The sequence below is a fragment of the Wasmannia auropunctata genome, unplaced genomic scaffold (assembly GCF_000956235.1).
Source record: "Wasmannia auropunctata unplaced genomic scaffold, wasmannia.A_1.0 LD335660.1, whole genome shotgun sequence".
Lineage (NCBI taxonomy): Eukaryota > Metazoa > Arthropoda > Insecta > Hymenoptera > Formicidae > Wasmannia > Wasmannia auropunctata.
The window spans coordinates 52,869-66,934 of record NW_012027230.1 but is presented as its reverse complement, the minus strand read 5'-3'; the positions used below and the strand labels follow the sequence as shown (position 1 = coordinate 66,934).

Genomic DNA, 14,066 nt, shown 5'->3' with positions numbered 1-14,066 from the left:
ATGAACTTTGATTTCATCCCCCCCCTTCTCCTCTGATAACAATTGTTACCTCAACTTGAAACTTCTCTATAATTAATGTTTCATTATAAGGTATCATTTGGCACACAATTCAGTTTCAAAATCGAGGGCCCAAAAAAACGGAAGATTTTTTAAATCACTCTTTAGGATTCGGAATAATTATGCTAACTTATACTTAATCCCGATATTATCCGTGAAACTCTAAACGTTTTCCAAAAAGCTTGAAATAATTAATTCGTATTAGAAAATATGTCGAAGTTAAGGAATTTTTAAGCACCTTTTGTAAAGAATTATTAAACAACATTTACTTCAATTCATTTTTTTTTCTCCTTAACGAAAGCAACTTTAATACCTCATATCTCGGAAATCATTCAAAATTGAACATGTGTATTAGGCATTTTCGACTTTTCATGTTTTAAAACTGCTATATCAGTTTTGGAACTGAATTCAGAGACCTGTATTTGTACTTACCTGATTTGTAACTTTCCGTTGAATCTATAATATCAAACTTCAAAACTCAAAATAAGTGAACGTATTTTATATACGTGGCATCGATGTTTAATAAATTGGTGACGAAGGTAGTTACATCGTGAATGTGACATTAGTATTATAATAAATCGAAGTATAATAATCGTTTCATAAAGCATTTCAACATATCTATATGTTCCTATTCAGGCGTTACTTACCAGAAGCTCCATGCCGGGACTCATTTCGTATTCGATTAAGTTGCGCGGTTTTTGCTTAATTTCTTTTAGACTGCCGCGACAGAAATTATATCTGTGACGTTTAATTCCGTCAAATATAAGAATTCCAATGAGACATAGATAACAACCAAGGAAAATACTCAAGTCATAAAAAGGTTTGTCATTATACGAATAGGCATCTAAAATCTAAACATATAAAATCAAAATGAAAGAGACAAATCGGAAGTAAAAAAAGTGCATTGGATAAAATTAGATCAATGTTTAAATATATCAAATTTACAAAAAACGTATTAAAAGAAAAAGTACCAAAAAGCTGCTGTTATTGAAACTTGCTATTATAAATAGTCTTGTTATTGTATTAATTGATCGCAGATTTAATGAGTGAATTTGTATGGTGTCGGTACTTATTGGTCTTCCATGCCAAGAAGATAATAAAGAGATATTCTATACCTCTCCGTGTGTGGCATATTTTTATTGTTAGCATAAATACTCAATTCGGGTATAGCAGAGCACCAACCCGAGGAAAGCAAATTGCGTGGCAATCATTCAGCTTGATTCGATCCTTTGAATGAGATCAGATAGAGATAATCTATTGTTTTTTATTCGGTCGGACAGGAAGAAGAGTTCTAAAATTTAGTATGAATTTAGGCTTAAATGAAATAAATCAATGAGTATAAAAAGTCAATATAAGCCGACACAGGATGTGTGTTTAAATAAAATATATATTTAATCAATCGATACAAATTTAGAGCGCAAACGTTTCGACTCTTATTCGAGTCATCCTTACAAAATTGTCAGTACAAAATGGATCGCGAAAATTCGGTAAAATAATCCATTGAAATGTGAGAGTCAAATTGTCATCTAGTCAATATACATATGTATATAATCAGAGATCGCTTATTAAGCGTTTGGAAAAACACTTAAGCAGTGAAATCAAAACTAAAATTAATATTAAAATAAGAAACAGAAATTAAAATTATTTCTCTGTATGGGTATCATAAGGTTTGAATTTTAGTGGCCATATCTATCTCCTCATTGTCATCGGGCTCGCAGAGTTTCAGTCATATCGCACGATGCACTCTATGCGTACTTTGCACGTCGTTGTAAGCTCGCGTTCCTATGATTTACGGATCTTCCGTCATTCAATTTTTTACAAGACAAAATCTTTTGATAATTGGAAATTTATTGATAAATGTCTTATATCAAAGGCAATGTGACAATACAATTGGCTTGAACTATTTCTTTATATTATATCACCGAAATAAAAAAATGTCGCTATACGAATATGCAAAAATGTTTGTTTCGCTTAATCTTAATAAGATTAATCACAATATTAATTATACAGTATAAATTTGTAATGTTAATTTCAAATATTGGAATTGTATGTAATCAAATTTGATAAAATTAATTAACAATTAATTTAAATTTTAATTAGATTTTGCCAATCAATTTTGATCTCGATAATCAGTTTAGCTGACATTATTCCTTACACGGAATATACAATTATTAACAATATGTATAATGTAACATTTGTAATCATTAAGTTTATACCAGATCAATTAAAATTTGGAAAAGCAGAGAAATCGATTTTTTAAGAGAATTCATAAAATTGAATATTATTTAAATATATTGACTTGAGTTCTACATCTCATCAAATTATTTGAAATTCAAGTATTGGAAGGCAACAATTTTTTATCTGGTTAATATATAATGTTCGCAAAACATTGCCCTATATATATGCTAGATTTTTTGTTATTTATCTTATAATACTAATAAAACGATAATATTTGATTTAGAATCAAGTAAAGTAATACTTGTAAAAATAATTCTTTCCTACGTTTTTTGTATTTTCGACTTTAGCTAATATCTTACGGTCTGTCAATGCATATACATATATAAGATTTTTTTTTAAGACAAACTTTATATTTATAAGAGTTGTGCACTTGAATTGCGATTACAAATGCAGGGTTATACAAATATTAAATTTATTCTCAAGATTCTATAAAACTGTTTTACGTCTGAAGACTACTTTCGGTTTTTCAACAGAAACGCAATTATAAATACAAACTTACGAATCTAAGGAATTTTACCAAAATGTACCTTTTGAATGCTAAATACGGCGTGAGACTGTTGGTTAAAAATTAATGGTTTAAGATCATCAGTGATATATCCCGAAAAGTCATAACATCGCTCGCGCGAACTTTTGACCTCATTGGAACTTTTCTGTGTCTAACCAGAGTGGCGTGTTCATCGAATTTCGACCGTAATCTTCCCAATGTAGTACGGCCGGTACGAAAAATAATGAGTCTGGTATACTTCTGGGATTCATGTTTTTATGTTAGTTACTAAATGTTTATATTGTTCTTTGCTCATCTGTTTTGTCATAATCCTTCGATTTCGTAAAATTCTGATAGATAATATGCTTCATAAGGTCTGTTTTTTAAAGAGAGAACAAGCCTATATGCTTTAAGTACAAAAAGTTCGATATATTTAACGGCGTTTCTTGCCTCTGCAAGTTCATAGCGCTCATATTTGATTGCATCTTTTACGTGTTTATCGCTCTGATTTTTTGCACTTGATATAGCTTCCTATCACGATATTCTGTATATTATCATGTTTTACGTGATCTGATGATTGCCGTCATTTATAATTTCCGTCTGCTCTATCAACCGAATGTCGTAATGTGTCACTTTCTTCATTTTTTACTTTTTTTATAGTAATTTCGTTGGTGGTAATTGTTTCGGACAAACTGTTCTGTAATGAAAAATAACATTAATATACCAAACAGCAAAAAAGAAACTAACGTGTATTACTATTGTATTTTATATATGGAGAATTGTAGAGAATTCGTAAATGTATATTAATATTCTATGACATAAATTTATATTTAATTAAATATAAGGAAGAAATATTTAGCAAATGTAGGTTGTATTTTCTAACAAGAAAATATCGTCTCACGCGAACTTTTGACCTCCTTAAAATTTTTTCATGTTCAAAACAGAGCGTTTATCAAATTTCGACGGTGATTTTCTCTGGATTCATGTCCCTCTTCTTCCTCTCAATTTTGATGAACTTTGACTGTGTTATAGTATAGACAAAAAAACATTTTTTTATAAGTATATCTACTGGATTATTTTTACATATAATGATAGTGACGTATGTATTTATTGAAATAGTAAAAGAATTCAACTAGAGAGAGAGAGGGGGGGGGAAGGGGGCAGGGAGAGGGAGATTAATCGAAGTATAAAGATTTAATCATTAATACAATAAATAAATTAAAATAATGTAGTTATTACAGTAATGATATTATATGATATCATTAATAAATATATTGATACCGTAATAGCGGTATACTATACACACTGCTTTATTCTGCATTATATTTAAAAGAACATATTGTATTTATATACATTCTCATTCCGAGGAAATATTTGTTTTATTTTGATACGATAAAAAAATCTCGTCTGTTGTATGCACATTCAAAGTATTATTATAATATGCCGGCTTCTGCTGAAAAATTTCGTGATTCGATGCATTATTTTTATTTGTTACATCGATGCTCGTGACATTAACTAACGAGAAAATAGCTCATAATAGGTGGTTGATACAATAGAATATATAATGGAATCCAGGTAATATATGATAGGTTCAGGAAATTTGTTTTAATGAATGAAATAGGTACGTTTATTCGTTAGAACGTGGAGTTAAGTTCTAAATTAGACATTTTTCTATTTCTCGATCGTATTTGTTGCGAAAGAAATGTTTCCAATAAAAATTCCGAGAAGAAGAGAATATATTAGTTTTCAATATTTTTACATTGGGAAAAATATTATAGAGGCTATAATTAAAGTTGAATTGTAATACAATTTTATTTATGTGATATTAAGTATCGATTATTATTACATTTTTATTATTACATAATTGTGCAGTTTGCCTTAAAAAATTATTTTGCTTTAAAAAAATATCTGTGTTATAGATATTGCTATGTGGATCAAACTTTCTCGACAGTACCGATCGCGTGTCGCGAACATCCGTTGTTCAGTTATGTATGAAGGAACGCACACCTGCTTTTCAGTTTTGTTTGTTTTAATGTGCAATAGTAGCAGCAACACATCACGAAATGTTCAGCTGTTAGTAATATAAGTGCGAAATAGTTATAACTAAAATAAATGTTGATTCTCGAAAGTAAACGTATCATTTCCGAGAGATGTGCTTTTTTTACTTAAAAGATATTAATGCATAATTATATTATACTTATATGATAAAATTTAAGAATATAATTTAATATTAATATTCCATTTAATCGTCTATAATACATAACAATGTTTAAATAATAACAATCTTTAAATAAATAATAATAAATTATTGACTAATAATAATAGATTATTAAATAATAATAATCTTCCAATAAAGCATAACATTAAATTTGAAATCTTTTTATGATTAACTGTAAGGTAATTAAAAGATTATGACAAAAATAATATGTAATAATGAGTTCGTCGTTTTAATAATGGTATAGATTATCACATTTATCGAGAATTCTCTCGTAATTTGAGTATACCTAAAATAACATTAAAACTTTAAATAGCAAATCTTTGGTAGTATTTTAAGGTATTAAAATACCATCAAAGATTCGCTATTAAAGTTTTAATATCATTTTTTGAATTTGTATTTTTTTTACTAATTTCATAAAGCATTAAGTGTTTTAAAATTTTTATTTTTACATCCGTCAGTTTCCCCATTTTTAATTTTGATACTTTAATATCATATTTAAAATCAGCAATTCGAATATCCTATTATTTTTATTTTGATACGAATTAATTTTGTTTATTAAAAGAATCAATGTTAGAGACAGTTTCTGATGATTATCTTAATAGTATAAATAAAATTGAAATATTTTATGATTTTAATGTGATAGAAAGAAATTTAATATAAAGAAAAAAATTTCTCAGAAATTATTAGTGTATTTTGTATTATATAAACTGTACTTTAGTTATTTATTTATTTAGTAATTATTTATTAGTTTTTTTATTTTGATAATTTCTAGGAAGATGAGTGTGAATCAAGTTATTCTATACGTTAAATAAAGTTGCGAATTTTTGATAATACAGTGGTCTCTCTAACTTTGGCTTCTTTAATCTTTGCATTTTTTCTCATACTTCCACAAACACTAATGCCATGTCCTTTCCATATTATAAAAGGTAGGGCAATGTAATAAGATTATGTATAAAGATTGTGTGATTGGCAGATTCGTGTATGGTGAGGGCATTTTGTAATTTTGGCATTCCGTTCTTATTGCCCCGTAGGTAGGCCAAAATTAGAGAGATTACTGTATACGTAAGTGACTTGTGTTTACATTGCATGGAATTATGTTTTCTTACTTGATTTTTCTTATTATTTTACATATGAAATTATGGAAAAATAAAAGAAAAGTCATTAAAAAAGAAGTGTATGCATGCGTGTGCGTGAACTGTTTATATCTGTACATGTATAACAAATATTTTATTTTATATTTTTTGATATACAATATGAAATATCTCGTAAAGTTTTATTTTTTGATACTTAATTTTGTATTCAGAAATACGATTGTATATTTTGTGTCATGTGTGCACGTAATAACGAAACAAACCATGTATAGCTATATGTGAGTTATTTAGATAAGAAAGAAGATTATCAGACCCAGATTATCAGATTTTAATAACAATTAAACTAATTAAGTTTTTATTAGATTAATTGATAAGGTTTGAATTGTATCATAAATGTGTTTATTTTTTCTCTATGTTTATGTTTTATTAATGGAAATATTACGATTCTACATCCGACCTAACAAATTTACATTTAAAGAATGTCATTGTCACCGTCATTTTACATGTGTTTCTATAATTTTTAACAAACGATAGTGCTAACGGCGTTTTTATTTGATCAATTGGTAGTGACCATGGGCATTATACGCAAAAGGAAGGGACAGCAGGATGTTTGCGCCCATAAATTTTGACAAAGAGAAACAATTAAATTATGAAAATCATTTTTATGACGAAAAGTTATACGCCTATTGGTCAATGCGTAGCTCACGTGTTATTCCTTAGCGTGACGCGTCCTGCATGTGCAGGAGTCATTAATGGTATTCCGCGAAGTATGAAAAACCTGATTGCGGTCACCAATGTCAGAAAATATCGCCTCAATGGACTCTCAAGGTGTCCAGCGATCCTTGAATGTCTTTGAATGCTGGAATTATTTCGAAATTTAATGCGTCTTCGAAAATTCCTGGAAAACTTCTGGAATTTCGGGATTGACCTTAAATTTTTGTCATTTTTTTATTCTAAAAAAATTCGATCGTAAAAAAGAAGGAAAAAAGAAATATTTCTTGCGCGTGTGCAGGAATTTTGTCGAAAACATCGGTAACGTTGTTTTTGGAAAAGTTTGTGGTTGCATAAGCTTTCTCTTAAAAATGCAATAAGACAAGCACTTGATAAAGCGACAAATAGTATTCTAAATTTGTTTTAATTGATTTGTCATTTAGAATCCTAATTTGAGTACAAAGCATATAATATTGCGCAAATCAATAAAAATTAAGTAATGAAAATTAATTGAGCTGAAAAAACCAGGACTTTTATCGGGAATGTCCTGGAATCATCCTTGAATTGGTCAGCCAAATATCGCTGGATATCATGACTACTATGCGAAGGATTAAAATTGCAGTACCAGTTATATTAACTTACAATTTTTTTAATCTTAATCTACAATAAAAATATTTTAATACATCTATCGATATTTTCTTCTTGGAATGTACTTTCTAGAATCACTCTGAAACACTCTGAAGAGTATTCTAGAAAAAAAATGTTTTAGTGGGTATTATAAAATGGAAGGAAAATGCGCATGTTATTTCCTGCTGATTGCGAACCGCCCGTCATTCTTACACAAAACTTGTCAAATAGTCAATGAGATCTATTAGATTTTTTTCTCCGTCACGTCAGATATCTTAGTCCTGCCTTTTCTGCTGTCATTCAATATGTTCTTTCAATATTCCCATATATTGCGTCGATTCACATGCCGTGCTTTTCATGCTATCCACTCATACTCTAGCAGAATCGCGGCCCACGCCACAGACTCCGGAACCCGTTCACCCACCTTCGATCTCCATTCGCGTTTGTCACCATCAATGTGCCGTTTCACCGATCCGTACGTGCGCCTGCGCTTATCTAAACCACACACTTTCCAACAGTTGTATTTGGGACTGTCTCTGTGCTTTTCCTTTATAAGACTTTTGACGATCAGTCAAGTTGTTTGATCGACCAAATTCGATACATTATTGTGTATTTTCTTAATTTTTGTAAGATAAACTGATTTTTAAGTAATTCAAACGAAATTACTATTTTATCAAAAAGCGATTAAACCAATTAATGTTTTTGCCATACTGTGTAAATAATTTCTTTTATATGCTGAGTTATTAGTGTGTACAGCCCATGAACAAGTGTTTTGTTCAGATTTCTGTATAGTGATTGACTTAACAAATCTGTTAAATCAAATTTACATATAATAATTTTAATAATATTGACTAAGTCTAATTAAGCTAAACAAATCACCTTTAAATATTAATAAAAAATATACTACGGTGAATTTAATAAAGTAAAATAATAATTTATTACGTGAGGTGTCAAAAAACATGCGCTAAATTTAATTTGATTCATGTAATTTTCGCTCTCGGTCTCGTTTAAAGACAAATAGTAACTGTGTGACTGATGCAGAAAAATATATATTTTTTCATGGTTGTTTTATGAGCTGAGATTGAAAAATTCAAGCTACAGAAGCAACGTTAAGATTTGGATTATTTTCTTTCTAATAATAATAAAAATAAAAATAGCATAAGTAATTTAATTTAAGTAATTTAAAAGAAATGTTAATGGTGATTATATGTGTTACATATAATATTACATAAGAGAAGTGATTATAAGTTTTATATTTTGAAGAAATATTTATATAGAGCACAATTAATATTGGTAAAAAGCAATCTGTGTAATAATTTTCTTCTAATAATATGAATGTATTTGAGACAGATTCTATCGACTCTTAAATATCAGATATTAATAAGTGCCAATTGTCGAGATATATGAAAGGAAATCAATGGAACGTCACTAAAGTGTGACTCATGTGAATTTATGGTGATAATCGTGCATCAGAATTTTAAAAATTCTGTCTACATTCAAAACGATTTGGAATAAATTCCAATAGATTACAATGGCGATCACTGCCGTAACGAATTGTCTGGGTCCTCCGCCCTTGCCACCTGGAAAACGATTTCTGCAAAAGTCCTCGAGAAAGTTGTCGTCCACCTACAAAAGTTTTCGCGATCCCGCTATAGAGACCTGGCTTTCTCATGGAATTCCGGAAAATTTAATGGCGAAATTACACCTAAACGAAATGCCCGTGAGCAAGATCGGTGTCAATCAGAACCTGTTTAGGAGCTGTTCCGAAGGCAATCTGCGCGCCCCGCGTGAGAACACAACAGTACTGCCGAGCAGTACGCCCCTGAACAAATGCATCAGAGCCATTTATGGTAGTTGGAAAAATCTATTACATCGTAAGTGCGATATATCGTATACAAGATGTAACCAAACTATAATTACTTATTCCTTCATTCTTCATCCATCATCTTAAAATTAAATGAAAAGTTTGATTTTTGGCAGAAAGTAAATCTTAAACATATTTTAATTCGATGTTAAAATGTTTCGAAGAGACAAATCAGATTCTTTTTACTTATTTTTATTTCTACATAAAGTTTATATATAATATTGTTAGTGTTTGTATGTATTTTTGTATATATTGTTTATAAATTTGAATTGTTTGGAAGCGCTTTAATACTGCTGTACCTTATTTTAGATCAGAAAAAGTTTTTAAGAATTTTTTTAGAGAAAAATATTGATGCAAATAAGATTAATTTTTTTTTAGAAGTATTTATTGATTTTGATAAATTATGATGGGGTATTTTTGATTATCGTAGAATTACCTAGTGAATGAAGTAGGTATAGATGATATTAAATGAGGACTACAGAAAGAGGACACTTCTCCTCTGTGGAAATGATGGAAGGCTAAACTAATTGACTTGAAATATAACTGTCATTGTCTAAATTACAATATTAAAGATTAAAATTTAACAAAACGGCAACTTTTCAAAAATTAAGTGTGATTTTTGGCTAAAATTCTAGTCTGTTTTAGCATTAAAAAACTATTGCGATATAAATATCGTTGTAGTTCAGACGATAAATGTCTTTCTTTCATAAGCATGTTAAATTTCAAAGTGATATATTTAATAGTTTTTTAGTAATCACTTCCACAGATTTGAATAATATTTTGAGATTTTGAGAAAATTGAGTTAAAAGTTTAGAATATTATTTTATATTTAACTATGGATTTGACTACTTACATCTAATCAGCTGTTCCGGAAGCCTATATAAAGTATACTCTCTATTTTTTCAAATAAATCTACTTAGCAATTTGTATTTACGACCCATTTTAGCTTTCTGTGATTCGTAAAAACACTTGGCAATTTCTTCGCTTTTTAATCGTTCGGCATCATGCTGAATCGACGAAAATTTTGGCTTATGGAACCAATTTTTTGTTCCCAACACCTCCATGATTCTTAATAAAAGTGAATAGTCTTTAAAAGTATAGGCTGCTAGAAAAACAGAAATTTCTATAATTTTCAATGCAAAAAAATTCTTTGGAGCGAATTTGCCGCACCGCAGCGTTGAAGTTTTCATTATTATTTTGAGTATAGCTTTCGACGTATGTTTTAATAAGTCTTGAGAACAGAGTTTTTTGTAAATTGATTAAATAATTTCTCAAAACTTTTTATTGAGACGGGAGCAATGATTATAGTTGTCCAAAGTTCTCTTGGCCTCGGCGCGCTGCCACTAAAGCCGTGTCACACTATATACGAGGGACAAAAAGTTCCCGAAATTGGTCAATAACAATTTATTGAAATAATATACAGTATTCTTACATTATTGTCCTTCAAAGTACTATTCTCCTGCATTTACACACTTGTTCCACCGTTCATACAACTGTTCAAAATACTTCTGGAAGTCATTTTTGGAAAGTTTCTTCAGCTGCTTCGTCGTATTTTCCATCGTCTCTTCTGAATTAGCAAAACGGTGTCCCTTCAATTTCAATGTTACCCCTCTGGAACACTTTCTCTATTTTCCCGACCTAGCACCAGCGGATTTTTACCTGTTTCCACGACTGAAAATGAAATTGAAGGGACACCGTTTTGCTAATTCAGCAGAGGTGATAAAAAATACGACGAAGCAGCTGAAGGAAAAATGGCTTTTCAAAAATGGCTTCCAGGGATGTTTTAAACAGTTGCATGAACGATGGAACAAATGTGTAAATGCAGGAGGACAGTATTTTGAAGGACAATAATGTAAGAATACTGTATATTATTTCAATAAATTGTTATTGACCAATTCCGGGAACTTTTTGACCCTACCTCGTACATTGGAGATCAAGAATTGCGAATTGGAGATTAGATTTAGATTAGTCAGATAATCTAATTTTAATCCATATCGATTTCCGGTCGTTTTTGGTGTGCAACTCACAATCCTCAATCTCCAATGGATAATGTGACACGGATTTTACACTATGAAGCTGGTTTCGATGAGAAGTGTGAGTGCATTGGATTTTTGTCAATAGAAATTTTATGGTAATATGTTGACCATGTAAAAAATAGAAGGTGAAACATTCTGGTGGATGCGCAGTCGTCGTAAAAGTAATAGGGAGCAGTGAACCAATCAGTTTTTCCCCAAAATGCTAATTAAATATTGCCGAGACTAATACATATATCTATGTAATATGTATATGTTTTCATTACCAATTAACTTACTATATTTAAAATACGCGCTTCTCCGCGTAGGGAACAACTGATTGGTCGAAATTTCAAGCTACGTCATTATGCGCAATGTTTCACGTTTTACCTTATATTCTTACACCATGATGTTGACCATATTTTATTTGCCATATCGTCAATGAATCCGAATGTTGTTTTATAATTAATCCGTAATATGTTATCTTTTTTGTTATTAACTTCTTAATTAATTTGTTCCTTTTCCTTCTATACCTTCAGTAATTTTTTTTGCGTTTTAAAGCTTCGTTTCGAAGCCTTGTACATCTTCTACATTCTGTACATGATTTCACACTTTTTTAAATTTTTAAGTCTATTTCTAATAAGACCTTGAATGTCTTCCTGTCTCTATCATCAATATGTTTTCCATAACTGTTGTCGTACCTTTATGATTAACCACACATCAACTCACATATACAAATTAGATCACATACAAATAATTTTCTTTGTGTTCAAGTTAGTCTTCATAGTTAAACGTACCAACTTTGTGCAAAATAAATATAAACAAGCAAAACAGCAGAAAACCTACATAGCACGCCCTGCTCGTTAAGTTCCGTTGCCCGATCTTCAAAGAATTAGTTGCTCGCATGAATTCGATTTTAAAATAATCCATAAGCATCATACTATTAAAATATGTCGTTTTTGATTTTGTTGCTGGCTCTAACATATTGAAAATAAATTATTTATCCCGGCCGCTCGTGCCGTTCGTTCTGAATTCTGTTATCCGATCTCTAAAGAATTAGTTGCTCGCATGAATTCGATCTTAGAATAATCCGCAAACATTGTATTATTAAAATATGTTAATTTTTTTTATTTTGTTGCTCTAATATGTTGAAAATGTCGAATTATAGTAACAAATTAACATTATAAATATTTAATTTATGTTATCTATATATCCAAGTCTCAGGAATGTAAAAGTATAAAATGTTATAAATACAAATCAATTATGAAATGCGCACAAATATAAAAAAAGAACTGAGGAGACGAGATACTATATGCAACAAGGAATTAAAACTTTTCTCTATTACATGTTACAGTTGGCGGTATGAGCCGGCCATCTAAAGCCGTGACTCAAGCGAAGAAAGTAGCGCCACCAGCTGTACCAGACGTATTTCGACACTCCGGTTCCTCTTTTGGTTCGGCTGGATATGCTAGCAGCGAAGATAGCTGCTTCCTCTCCGGAAGCGGCCCCGGAGGCACGGCAGACGATGGTTCCTACGGGATGCCATCTGGAAAAAGTCCAGGACCTATTTTTACGCATTCGGGTTTTGCCTTTCCGCCGGTGATCGGCAAGTATGCCCACGCCGAAGATCAAGGTGCGAGTTACACGATGTTATTATTATTAGACTAATTCTTTCTTAATGCGAAGAGTGCAAGGGATATCATTTTCGAATATCAACTACTACATTTCAAATATTTACCGTAAACTGTTGGATATTAACACAATAACAAATTTGTATGTCTATTCTGGTTACTCTTTCTCATAAAAATTATAACTACTAAGTTCAAGTTAAAATAAATTTTTAAACTAAATTGTTTCTTGAATTAGTAGTAGAAAAAGTAATACAAATAATTATTTTTTATAAGGATATAGATTATTTTCAGTAACAATTCTAAGTTTAAGTTATACAATTGTAGAGCTTTTAATGTGCGTATTTAATTGTTTTTTGTTACATTATTATACATATAATGTTCAAAAAAAAACAACTGTTAAAATTGGAAATAGTCTATGAATATATTGTTGCAATGTTTAATAGAAATTTTACCGTTTTAAATATGTTATATATGTATATATTTCACATTAATATAGCTGCAGGCAAGTTTATTTACCAACTGATCTTCTAATTTTAATGAGCTTTGAATATTATATATATTGAATATTAACCTTCAAATGGTACAAGAGTGCGAATTCGCACCGCGAAAATTTTCGAATTGTTGGCATTTGCACAGAGACATTTGTCGCGGCTTATCCCCACTACGTTAAATATGCCCGGTATCTCAGGTGACAGGTACGAACATGCACAGCTTCAATTTCGTGCGGATTAACGAAATATTAACTTCACAAGTTCGTTGTGGTGCATATTCGCACTTGTACAATTCAAATAGTGTGTGCCAGATCGGTGCCTATTTTTAGCGTTTTACACATATATAAACATTGTATGTTCTTTTTTTTACATTACGTTATAAACATTCTTTCCATAAATATATGTTTCCTTTTTTTACGTTATAATAACAAATAAAACATTTGTATGTATAATCTTATCCCATCTGTCTTAACTTCCATGATAATGTGAACAGTACTTTTTAATATAATTTTAATTATGTAAACGGTTTTTATTAATAAGTCACTTTATAAATTGGCAAGATTTGTTCTTAAAATACCTAATTTTCATTGAAATTATTTTTAGAAAAGATCGGAAGAGCACACGTCTGAACTCCAGTCACTT

The 14,066-nt window shown here is 30.2% G+C and overlaps 1 protein-coding gene across 3 annotated transcripts in view; it reads left to right on the top strand.

The window, feature by feature from the left end:
* The window catches only part of LOC105456475 (caskin-1), a 43,065-nt gene that overhangs the window by 16,667 nt on the left and 12,332 nt on the right, over positions 1-14,066 (top strand). The window contains exons 1-3 of one of the 3 annotated variants that reach the window (XM_011700544.1): positions 7,938-8,052; positions 8,777-9,300; positions 12,657-12,935. In XM_011700544.1, the coding sequence (XP_011698846.1) occupies positions 8,958-9,300; positions 12,657-12,935 (622 nt within the window). In that variant the 5' untranslated portion in view covers positions 7,938-8,052; positions 8,777-8,957. Of the gene's footprint in view, positions 1-7,937; positions 8,053-8,661; positions 9,301-12,656; positions 12,936-14,066 lie in introns of those variants that run through there. The other 2 variants (XM_011700543.1, XM_011700545.1) reach the window with 2 other exon arrangements.